The sequence below is a fragment of the Momordica charantia genome (assembly GCF_013281855.1).
Source record: "Momordica charantia cultivar OHB3-1 chromosome 11 unlocalized genomic scaffold, Mcharantia_2.0 BLBB01000011.1, whole genome shotgun sequence".
NCBI lineage: Eukaryota > Viridiplantae > Streptophyta > Magnoliopsida > Cucurbitales > Cucurbitaceae > Momordica > Momordica charantia.
This window is the reverse complement of record NW_028275159.1, coordinates 21,760,438-21,786,992: the sequence shown is the minus strand read 5'-3', so window position 1 is coordinate 21,786,992 and position 26,555 is coordinate 21,760,438. Positions and strand designations below refer to the sequence as shown.

Sequence of the window (26,555 nt, the reverse complement as noted above, 5' to 3'; positions counted from 1 at the left end):
TGAAAAATTTTTGTTTGGAGTAAAGAAGATAAATAAAGTGTGTGTGTGTTTTTTTAGAAATGATAAAGTGTGTTTTTTGTGGTGAATAAAGAAGATAGAAGATTTAGAGGTGTAATACAAAATTTGACACCAAAGTTAAAACTTAAATCTTCGAAAGTAAGTGATAAATAAAATATGCCTTGAAAAAGGGCTACTCAACCCAAACCTCATGGGCAAAAATCCAATTTCTTGTAGTAGATTAATGAAAAATAGAACACGAAGACAAAAACGACTCTTCATGAAAATTTAGAAACTAAAACAAAAAAAAAAAAACTTTAAATTTGAGAGATTATTAGAAAAATTTGAATTTTCTAAGGACCAAAAAATGAAATAATAATAAAATTATATTTAAACTTAATTTCAAACACTATCTTTATGATTTGATGTTCCATAGTAATAATACAACTTAAGTTCGAAATAATAATAAAATTATATTTAAACTTAATTTCAAACACTAATTATGATTTGATGTTCCATGTATAGTAATAGTATAACTTTAAGTTCAATTTCTTCATTATGGTCATTTGATTTGTATATATATTTTTTCTTAGTACAAGATGTGAGAGTGATAATTCGGACTCAAAATCTTTTTAGTCAGATATAGGAGTCTTAACCCATTGAACCAAGTTGGCATGTTTTGTAAGCAATTTAATCACGATTCGCATGTTTTCTAAATAATTTAATCATGACTATAAATAAGTACTTTTACACTCTAAGTGGTTCATTTATAATTGAATCAAACTCTAAGGGTTTAATTGCAAGTACAAAATTATGTCCTTTGACCAATCTGATCACATCATATGTGGAGTAAATATTTCAGGTATTTCCTTCAAGTACCCTTTCCCTTGCTTTTAATGCCTGCATGGTCCATATAAATTCAGACATTCAAACGACAACTATATATATTTATATGATAAAACGACAATGATTTATAGATGGCAAAATAAAAAATTTTCGCATTTAAATACAATTTTAGTCTTGTACTTTCAACTTTGGTTTATTTTGGTCCTTCTACCTTTAAAATAAATTTCTAGGTCCTTGTATTTTTAATTTTTCTTTATTTTAGGCTCTATTATTTTAAAATATCTATTTTGAATCCGATGCTTTTAAAAAGGGCCATTTTGGTTAATATTTGCAAAATAGATAGGAAAAAAAATGAAAACAACGGAAACATTTAATGTAAAATTATGGCTGAGTTTCAAGAAATTTATTGCTAAAAATATGATTGGAAAAAATGAAATGAACATGAAAATTAAATGACAAAAATGATCATTCATTGGAAGAAAGGAGAGATTTAGTGTCTCCCTAAGGAATTTGGTGACTTAAATTTCAGAGACTTGGAAGATTTTAATTAAACTGTTCTTTCTAAACAAGTGTGGTGCATCATCATCCACCTCAACTTGTTGGTATCTTGGATTCTAAAAAGGCAGTACTTTCTTGAGTGTTAAGTCCTTGAAGCATTAGAAAACATGAGCGATTCGTACCTTTGGAAAAGCTTGCTTTCGGGCAGAGAGCTTTGAATTTGGGTTTGAGGAGGAAGGTAAGAAATGGTCCTCCTATTCGTTTTTTGAAGGATATATGGTTCCTAAAAGAAGAAACCTTTATGCCATCTACCCCTAGAAGTGAGTTCGATTTTTGAAAAGTGGTTGATTTCATCCATCCTAATCATGAATGGGATCAAAGCAAACTTTGCGAATGCCTAAACAAAGATGATTTCAACATAATTTCTAAAATTCCTATAAGCAAGACTGGTGTGGAAGATTTCTGGATGACATTATGATAAGAAGGGCTTTTACAGTGTCAAAAGTGGGTAAAATCTTTCTATGAATAAAAAGAGACATCCAGGATTATCAAGCCACGTGTAACTGAAAATTGGTGGAAATTACTATGGAAGCTGAAACTACCTTACAAAATCAAGATGTGCATTTGGTGTGCTTACAACGAATGTCTCTCAACTAGAGGAAATTTAAGAAGGAGAGGGTTAGAAAATGTACCTTTTTGCCATGAAGGTTGTCGAGACCACTGATCACATCCTTTTCCAGTGCAAGTGAGCAAGAGATTTTTGACATTTATCATTACCAACACTTCTGATTTCGAAGAACTTCCAAAATAACATTCAAGTTAGATTCATGTATCTCTCTGACTGTAAAAGAAATGGAAGTTGCTAGAGTGGTAAGCTGGTCACTATGGAACGATTGAAACTCCTATTGCATACCGAAACAAATCCCAAACACTCAGCCTCGAAAAGTATGAATTTTTTCTCACCTCGAAAAGTTGTCGAGAGGAGAGCCGCGAGCTAATGATAGGGCTAGGGCTCTCACGCTAGTTTGGGAATTGGTCCTGATAGTAGGTGGAATGTCCCTCCAATTTGGTGGGTTAACTTAAATGTTGATTCTGTTTGTCGGTCGTCGTTGAATAGAATGGGAGCGGGAGCAATTTGCACAAGGGAAGAATTGTGGCTGCTCACTCAAAGATTTTTCTCATAGCATATTTGCCTCTTCAAGCTGAGATACTCGCAATTTTATAGGGCATCGAACTTGTGTCACAGCTAAATCTTAGCCAAATTGTAATCGAATCGAATTCTTTGCTCGTATTGGAGATGATTTATGGGGACATTGAAAATATTGAAGATTTAACTTGGATAGATGACATTTGAGCTATTCTTTTTTTTTAGAAGTTTTCGTTGCGAACACATCTCTAGAAAGGCTAACTTTCCAGCTCATGTCTTAGCTTCTAAAGTGGTTTCCACAAACTCGTGGACGAATTGGTTCTCTAACTTTCCCAATTGGCTTCTTCAAGAGAACAAAAGGGATAGTCCTCAACATGTAGCCCACATGACAATTTCTATGTTTTAACAAATTCTATTTCATTAAAATAAAAAGGGACAAAAATGATCACTTTGGGGACTAAAATAGACGCTTTGAAATTATGTTAACTAAAATGGACAAAACCTAAAAAGTTCATGAACCAAAATGGAGGCTTTCAAAACATAGGGACCAAAATAAACAAAAGATCTTAAGTACGACGACCAAAATAATATTAAAAAAAATCTAGTGGCAAGTTCAAATACTCTCCCACCCCAATTATTTATAATGGGAAAGAATACAATACATGTATGTTAAGAACAATCTAAAAAGTGTATGCCTCTATCTTCTGTTTGATATGACACATCTTGCTTGTCACCCAAGCATAGACTTGATAGGGCACGTCTTGCTTATCAAGTTGGGTAAACTGATAGGAATAATGGTGTAGCTTTGTTTAAGCGGAGGAGATTAGGGGGTGGCGAAAAAATAGCAACTCCAAGTGTTCCCACAATGTGGTCTGTGTAGCAAGTGTTCTATCTCGACGTATTGTATAGAAGCGGTCTCTCGTTGCCTACTGGAAGTAGATGAATTGCACGACTATTCGAGGCAAGATACAAATGACACTTAGTTGGAGGGAAGGATTATTGGGGTTGCAAGGTGTACAAACAAAGTCCCACATTGGTTAGGGAAGAGAGTGATTCATGGTATACAGGTGAAAGATCTTCTCACGTATAAGAAGATGCACAAAACTCTAAAAGAACGACTAGTTCGGATGACAGACAAGGATTGATTGGAGATGGACGAGCAGGTCGTAATGATCATCTGATTGTGCTTGTCGATTGATGAACGTGACAAGTTCGTAGCGAGTCAAACAATGATGATAGGACTAATGAAGGCGCTGACGGACAAATATGGAAAATACTTTGCTAACAGCGAGGTATATCTCATCATGAGATATTTCAACATTCATATGGAGGAAGACACATTAGGTGAACTCTCACATAAACAATGTGACTAAACTGATGAATCAGTTGGAGTCAATGGATATCACTTTTTCAGAGGAAGTGAAGGCTATAAAGTTGTTGTCTTTTTTGCTTGAGAGATAGGAAATGATGAAGACAGTTGTGTCAAATTCGTTAGGTAATGGAAGTTTAAAGTTTTAAGAGATACGTGACACTGCAATTGCTGACGAGATTCGCATGAAAGGAAATGAAAACAAGTCTGCTTCCACTTCTAGTATGGAGAAATTTGTGGAATTAGCATTGGCAGTTAAGACAGAGGCAAATGGAAGATGGATTATGGTAAACAGTAGAGACATTGCCACAGGAGTGGGAGTGGCGAGATTGAATGATTTTATTGCCATAAGAAAGGTCACTTCAAGAGACACTGTAGGAAGCTCAAAGAGGATTAAAAAAAGGAAATCTCTACAAATGTTTTGTTAGATGACATGTTGTTAGCATGCGTTGATATAGGAATGTGTAGTGGACAGTGCACCCTTGGTGCACGTATCTTCATATGGGAATTGGTTCACATCCTTCACTGCAGACAATCTTGGCATGGTGAGGATAAGAAATGGGAGACTCTCCAATCAAAAGCATTGGGGATGTTCATTTGAAGACTAATAGTGGGACTGACTTAGTTTTACTTGATGTCAGATATGTACCTAGTTTTTAGAATGAATCTAATATTTGCAGGGAAGTTGAATGACGAAAGCTATAGAAGCGAGTTTTTGTGGAACACGTGGAAGCTCATAAGGGGATCCAAGGTAGTGCCTGTTGGCCACATAGAAGCTGCAGTTTATGTGTCGAGGTTTAGCATTGCCAAAGGATCAGAGAGAGAGGTTATGCACAAAGCTGCCGATGGTTCAAAGGGAGACATGATAAAACTAGAAGCACTGATAGCCAAAACAGATGAGGAGAATATGCCATCAGTTCAAGTTCAACTGCTAGGAAGTAGAGAAAATAAGAAGAAGAATAGTCTGAATAGCTGTTCAGTAGATTGTTGGATTTTGGCACCATTTGTCAGACGATTTGGCGAGCGGATGAAGTCGCATAGGCAAAAGAGTGCATCAAGGACAATGATTTCCCTTGTTTACAATGGTAAAAAGAAACTAATGTGGTGCTGTTTTCTATCGTTTTACACTCAAAAATTGTATTTTAAGCTTACTTCAGTGTCCAAAATCTTTCATTCGGAGTTATTTTAGGTTATACATGCATATAGAACATTTTTACATAATTTAAAGTTGATTTCTAATGGAAATTATGATTTTGTGTAAAACATTCGAGCTTGGCACCTGACGCCTTGCCCAATTCAGAAAATGCCCTTAATATGAAACGCGAGTTTTGGTATATTTAGAAGTCTCTCCCAGTCTATGGAAGAAGGCTAATTCAACAACAAACCAACTTTAAAATATTTTAAAATGATGGCTCCCCACCAAAGTCTCAACTTCCTAACCGACTTGAAGTCCCTATAAATACAACATATCCTTCACTTCATTCATCATCCAAAGGGATCAAATTTAGCTTTTTACACTCTTGTGTACTCAGCCTATTTCATTTTCCTTTAGCTCTTTAGTTGTTGTTATTTTAAAACTAGTTTATTTAAAGTTCATTCTTTGTTTTTCAGCTTGTTACTCTTCAATGGTAAGTTTTTTATCTTATTAAATTAAAATTGCAGCAAATCATTCATATTCATCTCCCTACTAAGTTTGTAATCACACAAATTTGTGGAATCGATTGAGTATTGCTCCACAGATCTCGAAAGAGAAAGGATTAGGGTCATTCAGGTTACAAACTTCTTAATTACAGCTTGTTCTTATTTTACTCTTCTTACATCATGTATTCCATTTATAACAACGTTCAATTCTGTTTTTTTTCTCTCTAAAGTTATCAGCTAAATTTATTTTCCCAAGCCCAGTTATGGATGATTAGCTAAAGTTTTTAAAAATACAACAAGGTAAAATGTGTTTTTCTCTTCTTTTATCACTTAAGGTTGGTTTATAAAGTTAGAAATTAATTTGGCCAATTAATGTTTTAACCAAACATCAATTCTGAAAAGATTGATATATTTTTACAACTTTAATGATTCTTAACATTGGAGAGAAATACTTTAGACATAAAGATTTCGCTCAAGTAGCCTAGCCATAGGACCTCGACCTAAGGTTACAGTTGGTTTTTATTAAATTAAGTTCAATTTTCTAATAGACATATTAGGGATGAACTTATACCTTAAAAATCACTTAGGAAGATGGCGAAGCTGAACCGATGAAAAATATAGAGAGGCGTCTGGCGCCTAGTTGGAAGTATTTGGTGTATTTTTAGCTAATTCAAAGTAACTGGGCTGAGTTTATTGCATTAAGTCTTAAAATACCAAAATCAACATTATCCTTGATACTTTTTACCAAAAAAAGTTGCAAAAGTCGCCAATCAACATCATTTTTATTAAAAAGGCTTCATTTGTCCCTGAGGATCAATGCTCGGAATACTCATTCTGTTTTACTACTTGTGACGGGTGTACACTTGTGCTCTATCATTTATTTTAAATCCAAAATCCCATACATAGAATGACTATAGTTGGCACTGAGGTCAAATGTGAAGTCTCTAGCTTGGCAACAGACTTGGGTAGGTTGCTCAAATCATTATTGAAGAAGCTTTCCTTAAGGAGTCGTTAAGCGCGATCGAAGAGGGAGACATGGGGGTTTGCTTAGTTCGAGTAGGAGTATGTGGTTATGTATCTTACATTTGGGAGATAAAACCAGGTATGATTGCTCAGTCTCAGGGCAATCACAGATGGAACCTTGGTTTATGCCAAGAAGGAAGTAGAAGCTGTTGGAGTAGTTCGAGTAGAGTCTCTTAAGGATCCCATATTGAAAAGAAAATGGGTCTTACAATGGTTTGTAGTAGACATGAGTTACTCATCTCATTGCAAATTGGTTTTGAGATGAAACCCCATGAATATTAATAGAGCTTTAGTTGGTGACAAGATGATGTTGATCAATTAGAAGGTATTAGTGTAGTCAGAACAGAATTATGAGGGACACTGTTATTGCAGTGGAAGGCAGAATTGTCGTTTCGTCTCCATGTGGGAGATTGTTGGGATAACATGGAGACAAAACTTATAAATAAAATATTGTAGTTATTTGGCCAAATGAAACCAAGATAGGCCCAAACCTAATTTCTTCCTCATTAGGAATAGCGAGCCACCACCACCTTTATTTGCACATATACATATAGAGCCTTTACCCGTGAGATTAAAATTGGCAAAAGAAAAACTGGCTTTTTGGCAAAGAGTAGGAGAGGAGAATTTTAGACTATAGTGCATTGTCGGCAACCGTTTTCGTAACTATCGTGTCGTTTTTCATTCTATATTCCTAAGTACCTACTAGTGAAGTGTTTAGAAGTTAGGTGGCCATTATTGTGACATCGAAAGAGATCTTTCTAGAGCATTTGTGAGACCCATTGTATTATCCCAAAATCATAGTTGAACCCGCACATCGCGGAAGACTTGACGTAGTCCATGGTTTCATGAACTAGTATAAATCTCTTGTATCGTTTCTATACTTTTCTTATTTTCTCTTATTATTGTGGTTAGATTGCATTTTTCACTGAAGAACTGTGGAAAGGGAAAATTTGCATGGTAAGTAATTTTCTCAACGGGAAGGTGAAAGGAAGGTAGAGAAGGATAGGGCTAGGAAGAGAAGGAAAAAAAATCACATAAGCAAAAACTAATAAAATATTAATAAAAGCTGCCACATCATTTTTATTATCAGGTAAAATCGAGGTGCCACGTGTTGAAAGTCTTATTCGACCACTGTGTCGTAAGTCTCGTTCAACCACGTGTTATAAGAACCATTAAATATTAAGTACACAGTGCCTAATCCCAAGCACATCTAGGCATCCTTTAGTTAGACAGACAACAGGCAATGTGCTGACATCCTATACCCAAACCGCAATGCAACTTAAAGGATTTCCCACGGCGCCATTATGCCTCCCATCCGCAACACAAAATGAGAAAGAAGATGGCGGTGGTCCCCACGAATCTCAGGCTCAGCATGTGGCCTCCCTGTGTATACCTCTCACATTTGAACGCACTCCCTCTATCTCAATTTATATATATATAAAAAAAAGAGCATTGAGGGAAGTCATCTTTTGGTACAAAACTCTTTGTGAGAATTCAGCCTACACTCTCATATTGCCCTTCTACTTTATTTGCTTCATACCCATTTGCTCCCAACTTGAGTTTTAACTTGAGCATCGAAATGCATTAAGTAAGCATCACATCAGTGCTAGATTTATGTGGGCAGGTAATCAAGAGTTGAGAGACGAAGACGTTTGTGGCACCTATGCGGCAGTTGTGGCGCATGTCCAGAAATCGGCATTAACAATTTTAAAATTGTCATTCCCAAAATGTCAGGTCATTTTTCCTTAGTCAACTAATGGACAACTTAACTCATAAATTACATAGAATATTTTTCAAATTTGAAGACTAAAATTTCTCTTTTAAAATCTCATAGACCAAATAAACATCAAACTCAAACTTCATAAACTAAAAGTGTATTTTACGTAAAGTTAATTGTTGGGATTAGTGGAGCCAAATCGATGTTGGAACGAGCTAGGATTGAATCGAGTAGAGCTAGGATCACGTCGGGACATCGAAGGAATGAAAAATGGCATAGGGGCGTTGCAGAGGCCTTCTGGCCTAGAGGACAGCGCTATAACGTGAAAATGAAAAAAAAGGCCCGCGCTAATTTTTGTAAGGACTCTGGTATCTCTGTAGTGTTGAGACGCTACGCCCAGCATCTCAATACTACAACGTTTTATAAAATGGGTTTTTGACTTCGTTTTAGGTTGAGCCGTGAATTGGGTGTTTGAGCAGCCGATTTTGATAAGGATTTTGGCAAGCATATTTGTGGCAACAAATCCGGTGTTGGCAGCACAGAGAGGGCATATTGAGATCGACATTCTGGGATAATTAATTCTCGATTATTCTGTGAGTTTTCATTCCTGTACCCAAGTATTATTGGGGTTAAATACTTAGAAGGTAGAGAATTTTTGTTGGGACCTCTAGAGAGCGAATATCTGTGCGAAGATATATTTGAGAGTGGTTTGTAATCCAATCTCATATTATAGTGGTACCCACATCTGAGCGGAATACTAGACGCAACCCAAAGATCGTTGGGGTGAACCAGTATAAATCTATTGTGCCGTTTATTCCTTTCCCTATATCTCTTTTGTATTGTGCGATTGTTAGGAGCACCTAATTTCCCAACATTAATAAAATATCATATATAACGACCATTAAAAGGGGATAATTAAACTCAAGGTATATTATTCAAAATAGAGATTAGTTTCAATACTAGCTTTATCATTTAAAAATTTTCACTTATACAATTGATTTTCAAAATTAGTTCAATATATCCATGAACAACCTTACCATTAAAACAAGTGAGAGAAACGAACATGGTTGCTAAGTTGTAAATACAACAATAGCTGTAGTGACTTTTAAAAAATAAACGACAACGTGACAAGTACTAATAACCTAACCACTCCCACAATACTGAATAGTGATTGTCTAAGGGTTATCCATACTTGTCATGTTAATTTTTAAAAAGTCATGTGTACCACTGCTCTGTTTACAACTCAATAGTTGTATCATTGCATCACTCCTATAATGGTAAATTTTTGTAGATGCATATTTGAATCAATTTCAAGGACATCAATCAAGAATTGAAACTTTCTAAACAATGTATAATTGAATGTAACCTCAAAATTTAGCAACATTTTGAATAATTTAGCACTGTCTATTAGCAAAATTGGGAAGTAGTAAAGAAGAACCTGTTTCTGCCAATCAGTAAAAATGGTAATGAGAGCAAACACAATGCTTTGAAGGGTTGCTCCTGCGACTAAGCCAATCCACAGCCCTTTGACTCTCAAATGTGCCACAAAAGCCAAAACAGCTGCCATTGGAATCCCAAATATATAATATGATCCCAAATTCACATATGCTCCTAATCTCTGCCATCCCGTGCCTCTGGCAACCCCTAAAATGTGAGTATGGTACCTTTTAGTTTAAACCATCTTAAAATACTTTAAATGAAAGTGGTTTCACAATTAAAAATATTTGTGTTTAGTTAGAGTGAGTTTAATTACAAGTTTATTTAGTTGTACTATATTTAATAAAACTAATCCTATCAGATTATCATAAAGTAATGTTTACGAAACCACTTTAAAATTACTTTTTGGAAAATCAACTGACTTTCAGATGTCTTTAAAATCTAATTTTTTAAAGTGATTTTTATTTGTTACCAAACATTACAGATTTGAAAAAAAAAGAAAAAAAATAGAACAATTTTAACCATCTAAAATCAGTGTATACCTTTCTCTTTTCTTCCTTTTAGAAATTACATAGATAAATTAAGAATATAAAAGTTAAATATAACTTTAATATCTAGAACTTGAATTGGTAAGTTTTAATTACATTCTTAAACGCTTTTATTTGATCACTCCTATTAACACTATTATGGACACACTAGAGAAATTTTGGCTTAACTAATCAATATTTTACTTGAGTTTGATTTCAAGTTTGCATTAAAATACTATTTTGGTCCCGGTAAGTTTTGATCTTTATATTTTTAAAATGTTTAGTTTGACTGCTATACTTTTAATTTTGATTTGTTTTAGTCTAAGTATATTTAAAATGTTCATTTTAGTCCCCATACTTTTAAAAAGTTTCTATTTTGATCAATTCATTTTATTTTCTCAATCACAATTTTGACTGACACTACACTTAATAGATTTCTTAAAATGTAACCATTACTATATATTAAAGGGATTTCATTAGGTAAAAAATTTATTTTAAAATTTTACAAATATGGATTAAAATGATTACTTTCTAAACATACATGGACCAAATGAAAATTTTGAAAGTACATGGATTAAAATGAACCAAGTTAGAAAGTAGAGAGACTAAAATGACCATTTTGAAAATATAAGGATAAAAACGAACTAAGATTGGAACCACAGGGACCAAAATAATATTCTAACTTTTATTTTTAAAAGTTTAAATCTGATCCCTATAACTTAAAAATCTGATAAATCTTCTATAAACTATGTTTCTTACATGAAATCCACTATTTTCCCTTTATGTTTTTCTTAGCTTTAAGCCTTATAGTTAGCTAATATGATCACTCAAATATAAAACACCAACATATTGTCATAAATAAAAGGATCTCATGTATTAAATATAGTAATGACTTGAAATGACAATGATGTAACTTATGATCAAGTTTGACCAAACATTATGGAACCAATCAAAACTTTTAAAACTATAACAACTAGGAGTGTAATCAAACTTAACCTAACTGATAACTCAAACTGGTTTGATTCTCAATCTTAATCTAATCGAACGCCTCATCAACCAAAAACATTAATTTAGGACAAAATTGAGAAACCTGACCAAAAATCATTAAACGAATCGAACCAAACAAACCAAAAGACAGACCCGACCGATTTTATTCTCCAAAAAAACCAAACCAATTTCATCCTACATTTGCTTTTAAAATCGACCTGACTTGATTTACAATCTTAATAAGAACTAAATTAAAATGGAATAATCTAAACTATAGGGATCAAATTTGTGACTCGATAATTGAAATGCCTAACCTGAAAGGACACCGAGGAAACAATCCGTGAGAATGGAAAGGCAAATCAGAGGCAACATGGAGGCAATGTGGTTGGCAATTTGGGTGTCATTGGTGAAGGCATAGCCCAATATATTGCGACATCCAAAGAGAATCACACTCACAATTATTGATTCTATGATGCCAAGAGCTCCCACTACCTTCACTGCCACTTTTGCTGCCTCTGGATTTCCAGCTCCTAGTTCATTTGAAACCCTTGTACTATATAATATATAACCATTCAAAAATCATTTAAAATATACAAATTTTGAAATTTGCATGGATTCTTGGTTTTTTTTTTGTCGTCAATTAAAACCAATGGGAAAAATCGAACAAGTGGTGAAATTAGGGTATGTTTGGAAGTGATAGTAGCATGAGTGATTTTGAAAGAAGAGATTTAACTGTAATTGATTTTCTAAAATCACTATCCAAGTGATACCTTGAAAATCAATTTTAAGTGATTTTTAATCTTTCTAAAAATCAATTATTTTAATTTGTCAAATATGATCGGTAGAAAAGAAAGTGATTTTGACAAATTTTATTGTATTAAAAGAACATTTTGTGACTACTAGCTATGACATTATTGTGAATGTTCTACTAGCTATGAATATTATTGTGGGTCGTGGACAAGACCTTTTTATAGGTATTAGCCTTTTTAGCAGTGTGTTTGATGTCCTTTTTAGCTAGGTTTGAATGTTTCTTGGTGAGTTTAGATGGTTTTTCTTACCAATTTCATATATTTTCAAGTTTTAGGGGGTATTATTCTCACTATTGTAAAATTGAAATTCCTTTTAAGAATATAACTTTTCTTTTTTCGTTCATGAGTGAGAAATTTTTTCTTTTTTTTTTAGAATAGCATATGAGTGAGGATTTAAATCTCTAACATTGGAGAAATATCTTTATCAATCTTAATAAAGTAAGTTATGCTTAAGAACGTAATTAAAAACATGTTTGTAAGGTAAATGATCCATGTTGTTCAACTTTAAAATAATGTCCCATTTTATATACATTTCTGGAAAAAAAAAGCCTTTTAGTCGTCAAGTTTTGAGTTTAGTTTTCATTCATACGTGTTTCATAGGTTTCAAAATCGAACACTTCTACCATTAAGATTTCAATAATGCTCTGCCTTTTCGTCTTGGGATAACAAAACTATCTTATGATTGGTGTGACAAAATATTATTATTTTGGTTTAAATACTATTTTGGTCGATTTATTTTTTATTTTTGTTCATTTTTGTCTATGTATGTTCAAAATGTCAAATTTTTGACTATGTACTTCGAACTTTTGTTTATTTTAGCACGATATTTGTACTTAATTACTAAATTTCTTAAAATATAGTCATTAGTTTGTATTAAAAGAGTTTTCATTGTGTATAAAATTTGTGTTAAAATTTTGCAAACATAGACTAGATGGTCACTTTTAAAAAATACAGGAACTAAAACAGATTTTTGAAACCACAGGTAAAAAATAAACAAAAAAAATGACATTATAATGACCAAAATAGTAATTGTAGAAGCATAGAAACCAAATTAACCAAAATTGAAATTACCAAAACAATAAGGAAACAAATGATTTTTATGCTCTCTCTTACCAACCATCCTCAATCATCAACCATCGCTCTCACCAACCCTTACCTTAGGAGTGTCCGGGTGTTCATCGATCGGTTGGTGTCGGTTTTGAGCTCAAATTGACATTAACCATCAACAAGTTGAGTTTTTTTTTAGTCAGAGCTTGGTGGTTTTGGACAATTTTGCAACACTGACCAACCAACTACATAAATGGTCTATCAGTTTTGGTCGAAATCGACTCTAGATAAAATAGACACCGAAGAAAAAAAAGAGAAGATGAGAGAAGATGAGAGCAGAATAAAGGCAGAAAAGAGAACGGGAGAGAAGAGCTGCTGGTGGAGAACGGAGAAGAATTGAGAGAGAGAAGAGTGATAACTTTCCTAAAGAGAGTTATTTGTGCAAGAAAGAATGTCGGGTATAAAAATATTGATTAAGAAGCTCTAAGCCTAATATCTTATGCTTAGTTTAGTGACATTTACAAGAATCCTTACATTGTTAGATGATGATGTGATTTTTACAAAATATTTCTAACTTTGAATGTTTTGATGTAGCATTGTTGATGATGTAGCATCAGATTCAAAAGCAGAAAAAGTCAAAGCTGAAAGCGACAGATTGTTACTTAAGGAATTATTGGAGTAAAAATGGAGCAACACCTGATTTTTTTAGCTGGGCCCCACTTTATCCATCTGGTTGTCCTAAAATTGAGGAGGGGTATACAAGCTTGCATTCAAGGCTGCCTCCATTCATTATTCATCAATCCCTAGAGATAACAAGACAAAAGTGGAGGGAAGATTCTTACACTTGGAGAGAAACCCAAAAATGACAACAAATGGAGCTGATACAGTGAAGCGCTGTAGTTTTTCTTCATTTTTTTCTTCTTTTGTATTCTCTAGTTCATGGGTTTTATATTTTCTTCTTTCATTTTCTTTGTTATGACAATGAGTAACTAAACTAATGGTAGGGGAGGGTGTTGTGAACTCGCTTGAGTTGTGAGCTTTGTTTTAGTTTATAATGATGTTGCTACTGAGTTGAAGTTTGTTCATATTGTTGTAAAATTTCAAGGTGCTCGATCACCATACTGAATGAGCTCTTTATTAACTTTTGGAAAATTGTAATAGAGAGTGTTTAACTTCAACTTGTGCTAGATCTACATTCGAATTTAGAGTGTTGGTATTTAGGAATAAGGCTCACCTAACATGGCTAAAAACTAAAATAAAATGTTGTTGTTCTGAACTAAATCTGAATATAATAAAATCTGGGAAATATGGGAAGATTCCCCGTTTGTTTGGCCAGTGTTGCTAACATCATTATTGTTTGAGCATCGTTTACTTGTACTCAAAGTAATTCACATAAACTCTCTCCCTCTACCTTTCACACTTTGTTTACTTTACTTTCTCTGTGCGATTGGTGTTTCGGACTGATTCCCTCTGTATTTTTTAGTGTTTTAGGACAAACCTTTTATGCTAAAATTTATTTACAAAACAACTGCAGTTTACCCCAATTAATTGTTATTTTTCCTTTCCTTATTCTTGAGTAAGCATTGAAGTGCTTAGTTATAAATCCTTATGGATTCGATATTTTATCACTTGCTACACAATTGTGTACACTTGCACAAAGATTTTACATTCGTTAACAAAGACACCTAAGAAAAAGAGAGAAGATGAGAGAAGAGTAGAGGTAGAAAAGAGAATGGGAGAGAAGAGCTATTGTTGGAGAATGGAGAAGAATTGAGAGAGAGGAGCCACCGACAGAAAATAGAAAAGAATAGAGAGAGGGAGAAGAACCGCCGTGGAGAACATAAAACTTTGAGAATAATAGAGAGAGAAAAAACTTATTGCGACTAAACAACTGGTGCAACATTGGTTTCTCAACGGTCTACTATAGTATTAGACTAACCGATTGAATTATCGATTTTAGTACTAGAAAAACTGATCGCAACTAAACTAGTGGTCAGGTTGGATGATTGACGTCGACTCAGTCAATTTTAGTCACTCCAATCGGTTTTGTAATTTTTTGCTCACCCCTTCCCTTCCTCATCATCATAGGCCATTAGATGTCCCTAGTATGCCACCTTGTCACCCCCTATCTCTTATATAACCCCTCCTAATCGCCGCCCATCACCACTACCCTATTGCGAAAAATATGCCTAATGTGCAATTCACCTAGTCCTCTAACACGAGCAACCCAACAAAGTCTAACTAGGATTTTTCCCTTTCCACAGTTATGAGAAAGTCACATTTATATCAATGCAATACACAGCAGTGCGTCTCCACATTTTCTTCGATTTTGTGCAGCGTTGAGACGCTGTATGCTCTTGGCTAGCAGAGCTTCTGCAGCATTCCTCTAAATATTTTCATTCTTTATTCTCCCATGTTTTGGCTCCACATTCCCAATAATCTCCCACTTGGAGACAGAACGACTATCTCTCCTCCCATTACAACAGAAGTGCCGATCATATTAGTAAACTACTAAGGTTCTACTCCCACTATAACAACTGCTTCTATCATCTTTTTTACAACAACCAAGGTTCCATTTGTACTTGCCTTGTGGTTTTGTCTCCCATATGTAAAAGACAAAGTCATGTACTCCCACTTGAACTAAGTGATATATCCCAATGATCCTTCTTCAATCGCACCCTACGACTCCAAAATAAAGAAGTTGACTTGACGTCCTCATTCAAGTCCATTATCAAGCTAGAGATTTCAACTTCGACCTCAACACTGACTGTAGTCTTCCACTTTGTTGCATCATTTCGCTTATGCGACTTCATTAATTTGCTGAACCGTCTGACAAGAAGGCTATCACCTTACAACCAACTGAACTCTTTTTTTTTTCCTTATCATGGCCTCCCAATTGTTGAACCTGAACTGATGGATCTACCCTGTTGTCAATTGATTCCTTATCATGGCCGAACTGATGAATCTACCCTGTTGTCAATTGATAACTCTCCAAAAGAGATTTGTTTGTGTGTAAATTTTATGTAAATTAGCTAAGGATAGCCTCACTAACACCCAATCTACACTGATTTTTGTGCAAATAATGTTATAAATTCACTATCCTTTTTATTTTGTTGACAACGTTAAAAGATAGGAAAAATGCCCTGACTTTGGGTGTTTTGTTGCAACATTATCGATGCTGCAGCATTGGAATCAGAAGGGAGCAGAAGACGACAAAAGCTGACAGTTACAGAGCTTTACTTTGGGAGTTACCACAGTAACTCGGAGAATCACTTGGAAGTGAGAGATGTGGCCCACTTTATCTGTTTTGTTGTCCTAAAAGCAATGAAGGTATACATACTTACATTTAAGGTTGTCTCCAAACATTCCCTAACATCACTTCACTCTCACAAGAAAGCTCTCAAAGGTTGTTCGAAGAAGATAAGAAGAGGAGGAGATTCGCTGAAGCTTCTGAAAGTAGAGAACCCACTTGGAGCTGAAGGAATCAGCTTCATCTACTTCCCTATTATACTCATTCAGTATTGAACTCATTGTTTTTGTTGTTTCTTTTTTCCTATTTCCTTATGGTCGTGCGTAGCTAAGCTTTTATTGTAAGGGGAGGATGTTGTGAACTTTCTTCTTAGTCTGTAAATTGTGTTTTTGTTATGAATGATGAAATGTACTGAGTTGGAGTTGCTTTTATTATTTTATTTTCAATGTGTTTGATCAACATATTGGGATATCTTTTTATTAACTCTTGGAAAATTGTAATAGGGAGTGTTTAGCTTCAACTCATGCTAGACCTACTTAAGTTTAGAGTGTGGGTACTTAGGAATAAGGCTGACTTAGTAAGGCTATAAACTAAACTAATATGCTGCCATTTTTGCTTTAAAACTTGAATAGCAGAAAATCTGGGAAATCTCGGAAGATTTCATGTCTGTTTGGCCAGTATATTATACCGTTGATGCTGTAGCATGGTTTACTTGGGTAAGATTCCATGCTGTTTCCTTATTAAACCATATATTTGTTAAGCTTGTTTCGTTTTCTTAAGTAAATTATTGAGGTGTTTAGTCATTAATCCTTATGGAGACGATCTTTTTATCACTTGCTACAACTGTTGTGTACACTTGCACAAGGAAACATAAATCGTTCAACATCAATGTTGCAGGTTTTATCAAATCTCAATTTAAACTATTTGCAGCTCGGTGCATCATTTGTCTCTTTGATCCTTTGGCAACACCAAATCTTGTTGTGTACACTGTAGATGTTCTGTGACGAACAACCACCAACTCGTATCATCTAGCGAGTTTCCACATGTTTTAAGCAAACTCACTTTTGCACCCATCGTCTTCCAACTTCCTTACAAATATTAAATTCAATCTGATACTGTGTACCTACCTAACATAATGCAGAACCAACTCAGTCCCAGTATCGATCTTCAGACTAACATCTTCAATTTCTCTAGTCTTAGAAAGTCTACCATTCCTATCCTCACCATGCCATAGTTGTCTGCAGTCAAAGATGTGAACAATCTCCTGTCTGAAGAGATGTGTATTGAAGTTGCACTACCCACTACTCATTTTAATGACTAGTTCATCAATGTTGTTTTACTCTAAACACAAACAAGAGTGTCATGCATAACCACATTTGCATTCGTGTCTAACTACTTCAAAGCCTCTTTCAGCTTCGTATAGTGTCTCTTGTAGTAGTCCTTCTTATGGTAGTAAAAACATTCGACCTTTCAGTTTCCACTCTTCTTGCTATGTCTCTGTGGTCTGTTGTGATACCTAATCTTTTCCTTATCTTTATGCTGAACTTTAAGTACTAATCTCGAAGAAATGCCAAGAACAAAAGTGGATGCAGAATCCTTTCCTCTCTTTTTTGCGAATCCTAAGCAATTGCAGCATCATAAATTATTAGAGGTTTATATTGTTTATTTAGCAAGTTTGTTAATTGGGAGTTATTATGTTATTCTTGTATTATTTAAATACACTTCTCATGTACAGATTATTTTGTGATGAATGAGAAAAGATTTTTTACAACTAAAATGGTATCAGAGCTTTCTCGCTTTGCTCGCCATTTTCTTTGACATCTGGCCTCCATTTTTTTCCCTTTGAGGACAGTCGTCTCTTTCATCTTCATTTTCTCCTTCGTCTCCACGGCACCTGTAATCCCACCGATTTCGGTTCATTCTGAACCTTCAATTGATCCTCCTTCCACTGATTCACCTGAAATTTTGACTGCTTCACTTCCATTTACAACCGAAGTTGTTTCAAACCCATATTATATGCATCATACTGATAATACTGGTCTCGTTCTAGTGAATCAAGTCTTAATGGAGGAAAATTACAATTCGTGGAGTCGATCGATGTTGATTGCCCTTTCGGTTAAGAACAAGTTAGGTTTTGTCGATGGAACTATTGTTCGTCCGACGGGTGATCTTCTACCGGCTTGGATCCTCAATAACCATGTGGTTATTGCATGGATTTTGAATTCCATCTCCAAAGATATTTCGGCTAGTATTTTGTTCTCTGAATCCGCTCGAGATATTTGGCTAAAACTTAAAGAACGTTTTCAGAAGAGTAATGGTCCTCGAAGTTTTCAACTCAAGCGTGATCTCGCTACACTCACTCAAGAACAACAATTTGTAAGTCTCTGTTTTACTAAATTGACGACTTCTTGGGATGAGTTACAACAATTTAGGCCAATTTGTACCTGGAATTGTCTTTGTGGTGGTGCCAAGGAAGTTGCTGCTTTTTTTTCAATTCGAATATATGATGACATTTCTCATGGGACTCAATGAATCATATGCTTCAACTCGTGCTTAGATCCTTTTATTGGATCCTCCGCCTTCTGTCAATAAGGCTTTTTCGTTGGTGCGGCAAGAAGAACAACAGTGCGCAATTTCAATTTCTGCTACTTCTGTTGTTCCTTTTTCATTTGCCATGGCAACCCAACATTCTACCACCAATTCTGCTTCGAAGAACAGTTATGTGAAAACTCGAGGCAAGGATCACCCTGTTTGTTCTCATTGTTGACTTATTGGTCATACTGTTGACCGTTGCTATAAACTACACGACTATCCACCGGGCTATCGCAGTGGTGCCTCGCGTTCTTCGTTATCTGGAGCACAGTATGCTGCTTCTACTTCCAATTCAAAGAAGGCTGTTGATTCCTCTGCCATGGCTGCATCTCGCACAACCACTGATGTTGTGAACCAATGTCATCAGCTTATCCAATTGTTACAATTGCAGATTTCGGTCGGCAAGTTGTCCTTTGATGCTGCTCCAGGAAATTATTTGCTAATTTGCATAAGATCTCTTTTGCTAGTGTGAATCTGCCAAATAAATCTCGATTTGTGGTTGATTATTCGGGTTCCATACGCATATCTGATGATTTTGTGCTTCATGGCGTATTGTACATTCCTGAATTTCATTTCAAACTAGTCTCCGTCAGCATGTTATTGAGAGATTTGCCGTCATTATGTGTGGAATTCTCTAACTCCTATTGCATCCTTCAGGACAAGTTCATTTCGAAGATGATTGGCAGGGTAGTTTGCATCGTGGCCTCTACATTCTTGAATGCCCATCGGGTTGCTTGCCTACTACACATTCTGTTTGTGTATCTGCATCACTACATAGTTCTTTTGATGTATGACATAATCGATTTGGTCATCCATCTCCTAGTAGATTGCATGTTCTTAAGGATGTTTTACGCATTGATGATTGTCCTCTAAAGAATTCTGCTGTTGATTCTTGTAATCTTTGTCCATTGGCCAAACAAAAACGTTTATCATTCAATTCAAGTAATCATGTGTCTAATCACCCTTTTGACCTTATACATGTTGACATTTAGGGGCCTCTTGCTCATGCTACATATTCTGGGTATCGTTTCTTTTTGACAATTGTTGATGATTGTAGTCGTTATACGGGGTTGTTTATGTTGCGTCACAAGTCTGATGCTCTCACTATTATTCCTCGATTTTTCTCCTATGTTGAAACTTAGTTTGGTACTTGTATTAAGGCTTTTAGATCAGACAATGCCCCTGAATTATCATTCAAAGAATATTTTCTTTCTAAGGGAGTAGTGCATCAGTTTTCCTGTGTAGAGAGACCTCAACAGAATTCGGTTGTTGAGCGCAAGCACCAGCATCTCCTGAATGTTGCTCGGACTTTGTATTTTCAATCTCGGATTCCTATCAAATTTTAGGGGGAATATGTCCTTACTGCAGCTTATCTTATCAATAGGACTCCTTCTCCTGTCCTTGCGTGGCAGTCTCCTTTCCACGTTTTGTTTCAGTCTTATCTAGATTATTTTCTACTTTGCGTATTTGGTTCTTTATTCTATGCATCCACTTTGAGTGCTCATCGAACCAAATTTGAACCCCTAGCTCGACCTGTTGTTTTTCTAGGCTATCCCCTAGCATAAAGGGATACAAGTTATATGATTTTCAGGAGAAAAGATTTTTTATATCACGAGATGTGGTGTTTCATGAAACCAAGTTTCCTTTTTTGCCACTCCAGATTGTGATATTGAGTTGGACCCTTTTCCTGATTTGGTTCTTCCTAATGTTGTGTATTTTCATACTGAAATGCCAATTGTTCATCCACAGTCTTCTGTTGTCACTCAGCATCCTCTTGGTGCAGACTTTGAACATCATTCTTCGGTTTTAGGAGATCATTCCACTATGGTTGAACCACCACAGGTCGGTTCCACTTTGGTTCAAAATAATGAGGTTATTTCTATTCCTTTACAGTCCTCTGTTGATCTGTCAACTTTGGTCCCTCGACGTTCTACTAGAACCACCAAACCACCTTCTTATTTGCGTGACTTTCATTGCAGTCTCTCGGCTCAACAACCTTCACCTATTACATATACTAAGCATCCATTGGAGCAGTATGTTTCTTACTCCAAGCTTTCATCTGCTTATTCTACCTACATTTTGAATGTTTCTTCATCATACGAGCCTCAATTTTATCATCAAGTTGTTGGATTTGCTTATTGGTGTGATGCCATGGATGTTGAATTCCAAGCTATGAATGATAATAATACTTGGACTGTTGTATCTTTGCCTGAACATCGTCATTCAGTTGGATGTCGTTGGATTTATAAGATTAAACATCGTTCAGATGGTTCCATTGAGCGGTATAAAGTTTGTTTAGTAGCCAAGGGGTATACTTAACAGGAAGGTCCTGATTTTATCGAAACGTTCTCTCCTGTTGCTAAAATGGTTACTGTCAAGGTGCTCCTTACCCTTGCTGTTTCCAATTCTTGGCCGTTGATACAATTGGACGTTAATAACGCATTCTTACATGGCGATCTTGCTGAAGAAGTTTATATGGATCTACCGCTTGGCTATCATCCTCCCAATCATATTGTTTGTCCTAAGGGGGAGCATTTGGTGTGTCGCTTGAACAAATCCATCTATGGTTTGAAGCAAGCCTCTCGCCAATGGTTTGCTAAGTTCTCCATGGCTTTCATAAGTCTCGGTTTTCAGCAATGAAAGTCTGATTACTCCTTATTTACTCGTGGTACTGGAGTTTCTTTTGTGGCTCTTCTGGTTTATGTCGATGACATTGTTATTACAGGTATTGATATTTCTATTATTTGGTCTTTACAGCTTTTGCTTCATGACCGCTTTCGCCTTAAAAACCTTGGATCTTTGAAATATTTTCTTGGTCTTGAGGTTGCTAGAAGTTCTAAAGGGATTTCATTATCTCAACGACATTACACTTTGACTCTGTTAGAAGAATTTGGTCTCCTTGGATGCAAGCCAACTGCTGTTCCTATGGACCCTTCTACCACTCTTCAGCTGTCTGATTTGGATCTTCTTCATGATCCTACTGTCTATCGCCGGCTCATTGGCAAGTTATTGTATCTCACAATATCTCGTCCTGATATCACTTAATGCGGTCCATAAACTCAGTCAGTTTTTTCCTAAACCATGCAAATCTTATTTGGTTGCTGCTTTCTATTTGCTACGGTATTTAAAAGGCTCACCGGGACAAGGTGTGTTTTTATGTGCTTCTTCTTCCTTTAAACTGAGAGCTTTTGCTGATGCCGACTGGGGTTCTTGCCCCGATACTCGTCGCTCTACCACTGGTTTTTGTGTCTTCATGGGCACATCTTTAGTCTCTTGGAAATCGAAGAAGCAGACTACCATCTCGAGGTCCTCTACTGAGGCCGAATACAGAGCTTTAGCCGCTGTTTCTTGTGAATTGTTATGGTTATCTCATCTACTTACTGATCTTCAAGTTGATTGCTCATTACCTGTCTTAGTTTTTTGTGACAATCAGGCAGCAATACATCTTGCAACCAATCCCGTATTTCATGAACGGACAAAATACATTGAGTTGGACTGTCATTTTGTTCGTGATCGAGTCCAAGGTGGCTTCCTGCGTTTGCTTCCGGTTCGGTCTGCTGCATAACTTGCTGATGGTTTTACAAAACCTCTTTCTTCTGTAATTTTTCGATCTCTTATGTCCAAGATGGGCCTTGTTAATATTTACTGTCCATCTTGAGGGGGAGTATTAGAGGTTTATATTGTTTATTTAGCAAGTTTGTTAATTGGGAGTTATTTTGTTATTCTTGTATTATTTAAATACACTTCTCATGTACAGATTATTTTGTGATGGATGAGAAGAGATTTTTTACAACTAAAATAAATCTCAACAAATTTCAAGCTCTTGTCCCCTAATAAATTAGACACAATCTTCTTCATCGTTTCCCAGCTATCAAGCAAAGACGTTAGCAGAAGAATAACATTCACCTCATTAGTAAAGGTGATCTTTACCGATACTAACTAATTGATCAAGTTAGTCACATCATTAATAAGGGAGTTGACTGACGTCTTCTTATCCATGCAAATGTTGAAATATCTCCTATCAAGATATACTTTGTTGTTGGCAGAGAGTTTTTCATATCTATTCTCTAGTGCCTCCATCAGACCTATCGCCACTGTCTCATTCGCCACGAGACTCACACATTCATCGATGAACATAATCTGATAGTTGCCACTACACGTTCATTCATTTCTACCCATTCTTTATTTGTCACCTATGTTGGTCGTTCCTTCAAGATTTTGTGTATCTTCTTGTAGGTCAAGTAGTCTTTCAACTGCACCTTCCAAAACTCAAAGTTTCCTCCTTCGATCCTCATAATTCCTTTGAAACTGGACTTTTCAACTGACCCCATGACTATGAACGTAATGCTCTAATACCAGTTGTTGGGGAAAAAATGTCTAATGTGAAATATACCCAGTCTTGTAACACGAGCTACCCAAAAGAGTTTAACTAGAATTTTTCCCCTTCCATATGAGCAGGTCACACTTGTATCAATGCAATAAAAGAAATAGAAAAATAGAAACGATAAAGAGATTTATACTAGTTCACTCCAATCACAAACTATGTCCAGTCTTCTGCGATGTGCGGTTCCACTACGGTTAGGAATAATACAACGGGTCTCACAGCTCTCTACAATCACTCTCTAGATGCGACAACAATAGACACCTAGCTTCCAGTCACTACAACAATACGTAGTTAGGAAGAATGAAAAACCTCACCAATAGACTCGAGAACAGCTTGCCGACGACGCACTATTATTCGAGATCTCGATCTCCACACTGCTGCCAACACCCTGCCGCTACACCCTCTAATTTCGTGCCAGGCAAATAAAACCTAAATACAAAAGGTAGTTTTTAAAGAATCTGTCGTAGCGTTGGGACATTGTTCGTGACATCTCACCGCTACGAGCAAACAGTGTCATATTAAACAGCCACGTGTCTCCGCTTTTTCTTTGATTTTGGGACAGCGTTGAGACGCTCTCCACAATGTCTCAACGTTGTGCTCTTGGCCAACAAAGCTTCTGCAGCATTCCTTTCGTCTATTTTCATTCTTTTCTTCTCCCATGTTTTAGCTCCACATTCCCAACACACCCCTCACGCCTACCTTAGCCACCATAACTGTTGAATGCCCCACCCCTCTCTTGATTAGATTTTCAGAATTTTAAGATGTGAAAATTCTTTTCAGATCAAATTGAAGTGAATTTTTAAATTAATGTGTGGAGAGGTTGGTGCTCGAGAGAGAGCGACCAAGAAAAATTTTGTTATCTCATGGACCGAAAGACAGCATCCTTGAAATCTTAGGGACAAAAGTGTTTGATTTTAAAATCTATATACCAAATGAAAACTGATTAAATTAAAAAATTTAGAGATCACAAGGGTATTTTATGCATTTTTCTTTTCTTTCTTTCTTTTTTTTTTGTAAAGAAAAAAAAATGGTCAACATGAGTAGCACAATTTATCATTCTTTACCATGAAAATCAGTTTTGTCCTCGCCACCATTAAACCATTGATAATTAAGAGAGATAAATGCAAAAATATAAACTCTTTTTTAAAAAAATAATAAGTTGTATGTTAATTTTGCAACAGTGAAAACAAGATTTAGTCCTTATCATATTGCCTCTAAGAAGTGTAGATTTGAATCCATGCTCAATTATTCTAAAACAAATAACAAAAAAAAAAAAGTCTCTTTGACCCTGCAAGAAAACAATTATGATTAGAACTCACCTGACTGTGTCCCCCAAGCCACATGGGATGAAAAAATGCAAATAAGTGATGGAGAAACTGCCCAAAAACCACCAAAAAGAAGTTAAGACTAGAATGATTGCTTGAAAAATTGAAGTTCAAAAGCTGATTTAATTATAAAAACCACAAATCTGTACCATATAGATACCACAGAAGCCTCCACCTTAGGATTTGGTAGAAGCCCAGAAAGCAAGAGAATGACCTCATATGACCACCACTCAAGGCTGCAAAACCCCACAACCCAAAAACATGACCAAAACTCCAAACCCCAGATCCAACAAAATCAAATCGAATCGAATCGAACCAAACCAAACCGTCTTACCAAACCATCGCTGCAGAGGGGACGGCAAGGCGAAAGAACTCGCGGATGCTCGAGACAGCCTCTCTCGAGAGCGGGGTGCGAGTCTTGTTGCAAGAGGGAGAGAAGAAGACATAAAAGGCAAGGCAGATGGCATTGAGCCAATAGGATATATCAAGAGACAAAGCAGCTCCCACAACCCTAAGCTTGAAATGGAACACAAGAAGCCAACAAATGGGAATGTGCAAACAGAGGGTGGCAAAGGAGCTAAAGAGCATAGGAAGAATGAGGCTCTGAGTGAGGAGATAGCGCAGAAGAGACTGAAGAATTGAATACCCAAACAGACTTGGAATTAGAAAAACTGAGAATTTTTTGGCCACAGAAGAAATGGAAGGGTCTTGGCCAATGGAAATTAGTAACTTGTCTGTGAAGAACAACAGCACAGAGATTGGGAAACAGACCAAAATGAGAGAAATTATGCAACTGTGAGTATAAACACTAAGCTTCTGATATTGCTCTGCCCCATATGCTTGCCCACATAGAGTTTCCAAAGCTCCAGTCATCCCTATCTGCTTGAAAGCAAGAGGAAGAATTAGACTATTTAGCAAACTTCTTGTTTCTTGAAAGTCAAAATTATATCCGATAAAGGTTTTAATTTTTCTTTTTTTGTTTCATTCTTTTAAATATGTTTAGTAATCAATTGATTCCTATTATAAAAATTATAAAATAATAATTTTATTTATGTTTATGAAAACAATAACCATAACAAGAAATAAGGAATCAAATTTATTTATCCGGAGGCATGTAACTAAAAGCCAAAATGAGAATAGAATAAGGGAGAAGAAAGGAAGAAGAGGGAAAACAATTAGATAAAATCTAAAGGTGTGTTTGGGAGTGGCAATAGAATCATTGATTTTGAAAAAAGAGATTCGAGTGTAATTGATTTTCCAAAATCATGATCATCCAAATGATACTTAAAAATCAATTTAAAATGATTTTAAGTTTTTCTAAATTTAATTTTCTAATTTGTCAAACATATGAATGGAAAGGAAATGGAAATGACAAAAAAGCCAAAATCATTCCCAGGCCCTAGAGTTAAACACAAGAAAACAAGCAAAAAAAAAGGCCGAGAAATTCAAAATATGGTATTCTGCTGGAGTAAAAACAAGCAAACAAATCCCACAAGTTTAAAAACATGCTGACATTCAAATTTCTGTTCCCAAAATTCAAATTATGTTTCCTCACAATCTTTTTAGCCTATTATTCCCTGTTATTGACACGTCTGTCAATTTAATTTTAAAAAATAAAATAGTTATCAAACGATCAGGTTAAGAAACAATTTTCTATGAAAACAGATCGGAGAGAGTTGGAAGGAGGAAGGATTACAAGGATGCTATAGCCAGCGACGCAGACGAAGGAAGAGGCAATGGAGACTCCCGAAAGCAAGAGCTCATCGCCGAGATGGCCGACGACGACGAGGGTGACGACCTGCAGCAGATACTGAAGAACTAACGCAGTGATTATGGGGGCTGCCATGAGGCTCACCTTCTTCAGCTCTGTGGGGTAAACTCTCCATTTTTCTCTCATTTTTTTTCTCTCCAAACTCCAAACTCTCTATCAGTTATACAGAGAATTGGAAATAAATGGCA

At 35.8% G+C, this 26,555-nt stretch overlaps 1 protein-coding gene across 1 annotated transcript; it reads right to left on the bottom strand.

Moving 5' to 3' along the window:
- Window positions 1–705: 705 nt before the first annotated feature.
- LOC111012115 (protein DETOXIFICATION 1) lies at window positions 706–26,555 on the bottom strand. Its single transcript, XM_022286160.2, has 7 exons — window positions 26,293–26,555; window positions 24,931–25,475; window positions 24,746–24,832; window positions 24,591–24,647; window positions 11,504–11,742; window positions 9,677–9,882; window positions 706–897 (listed from the first exon to the last, which is right to left on the bottom strand). The coding sequence occupies exons 1-7, from the start codon at window positions 26,491–26,493 to the stop codon at window positions 856–858; spliced, it is 1,377 nt and encodes a 458-aa protein (XP_022141852.1). The 5' UTR covers window positions 26,494–26,555; the 3' UTR covers window positions 706–855.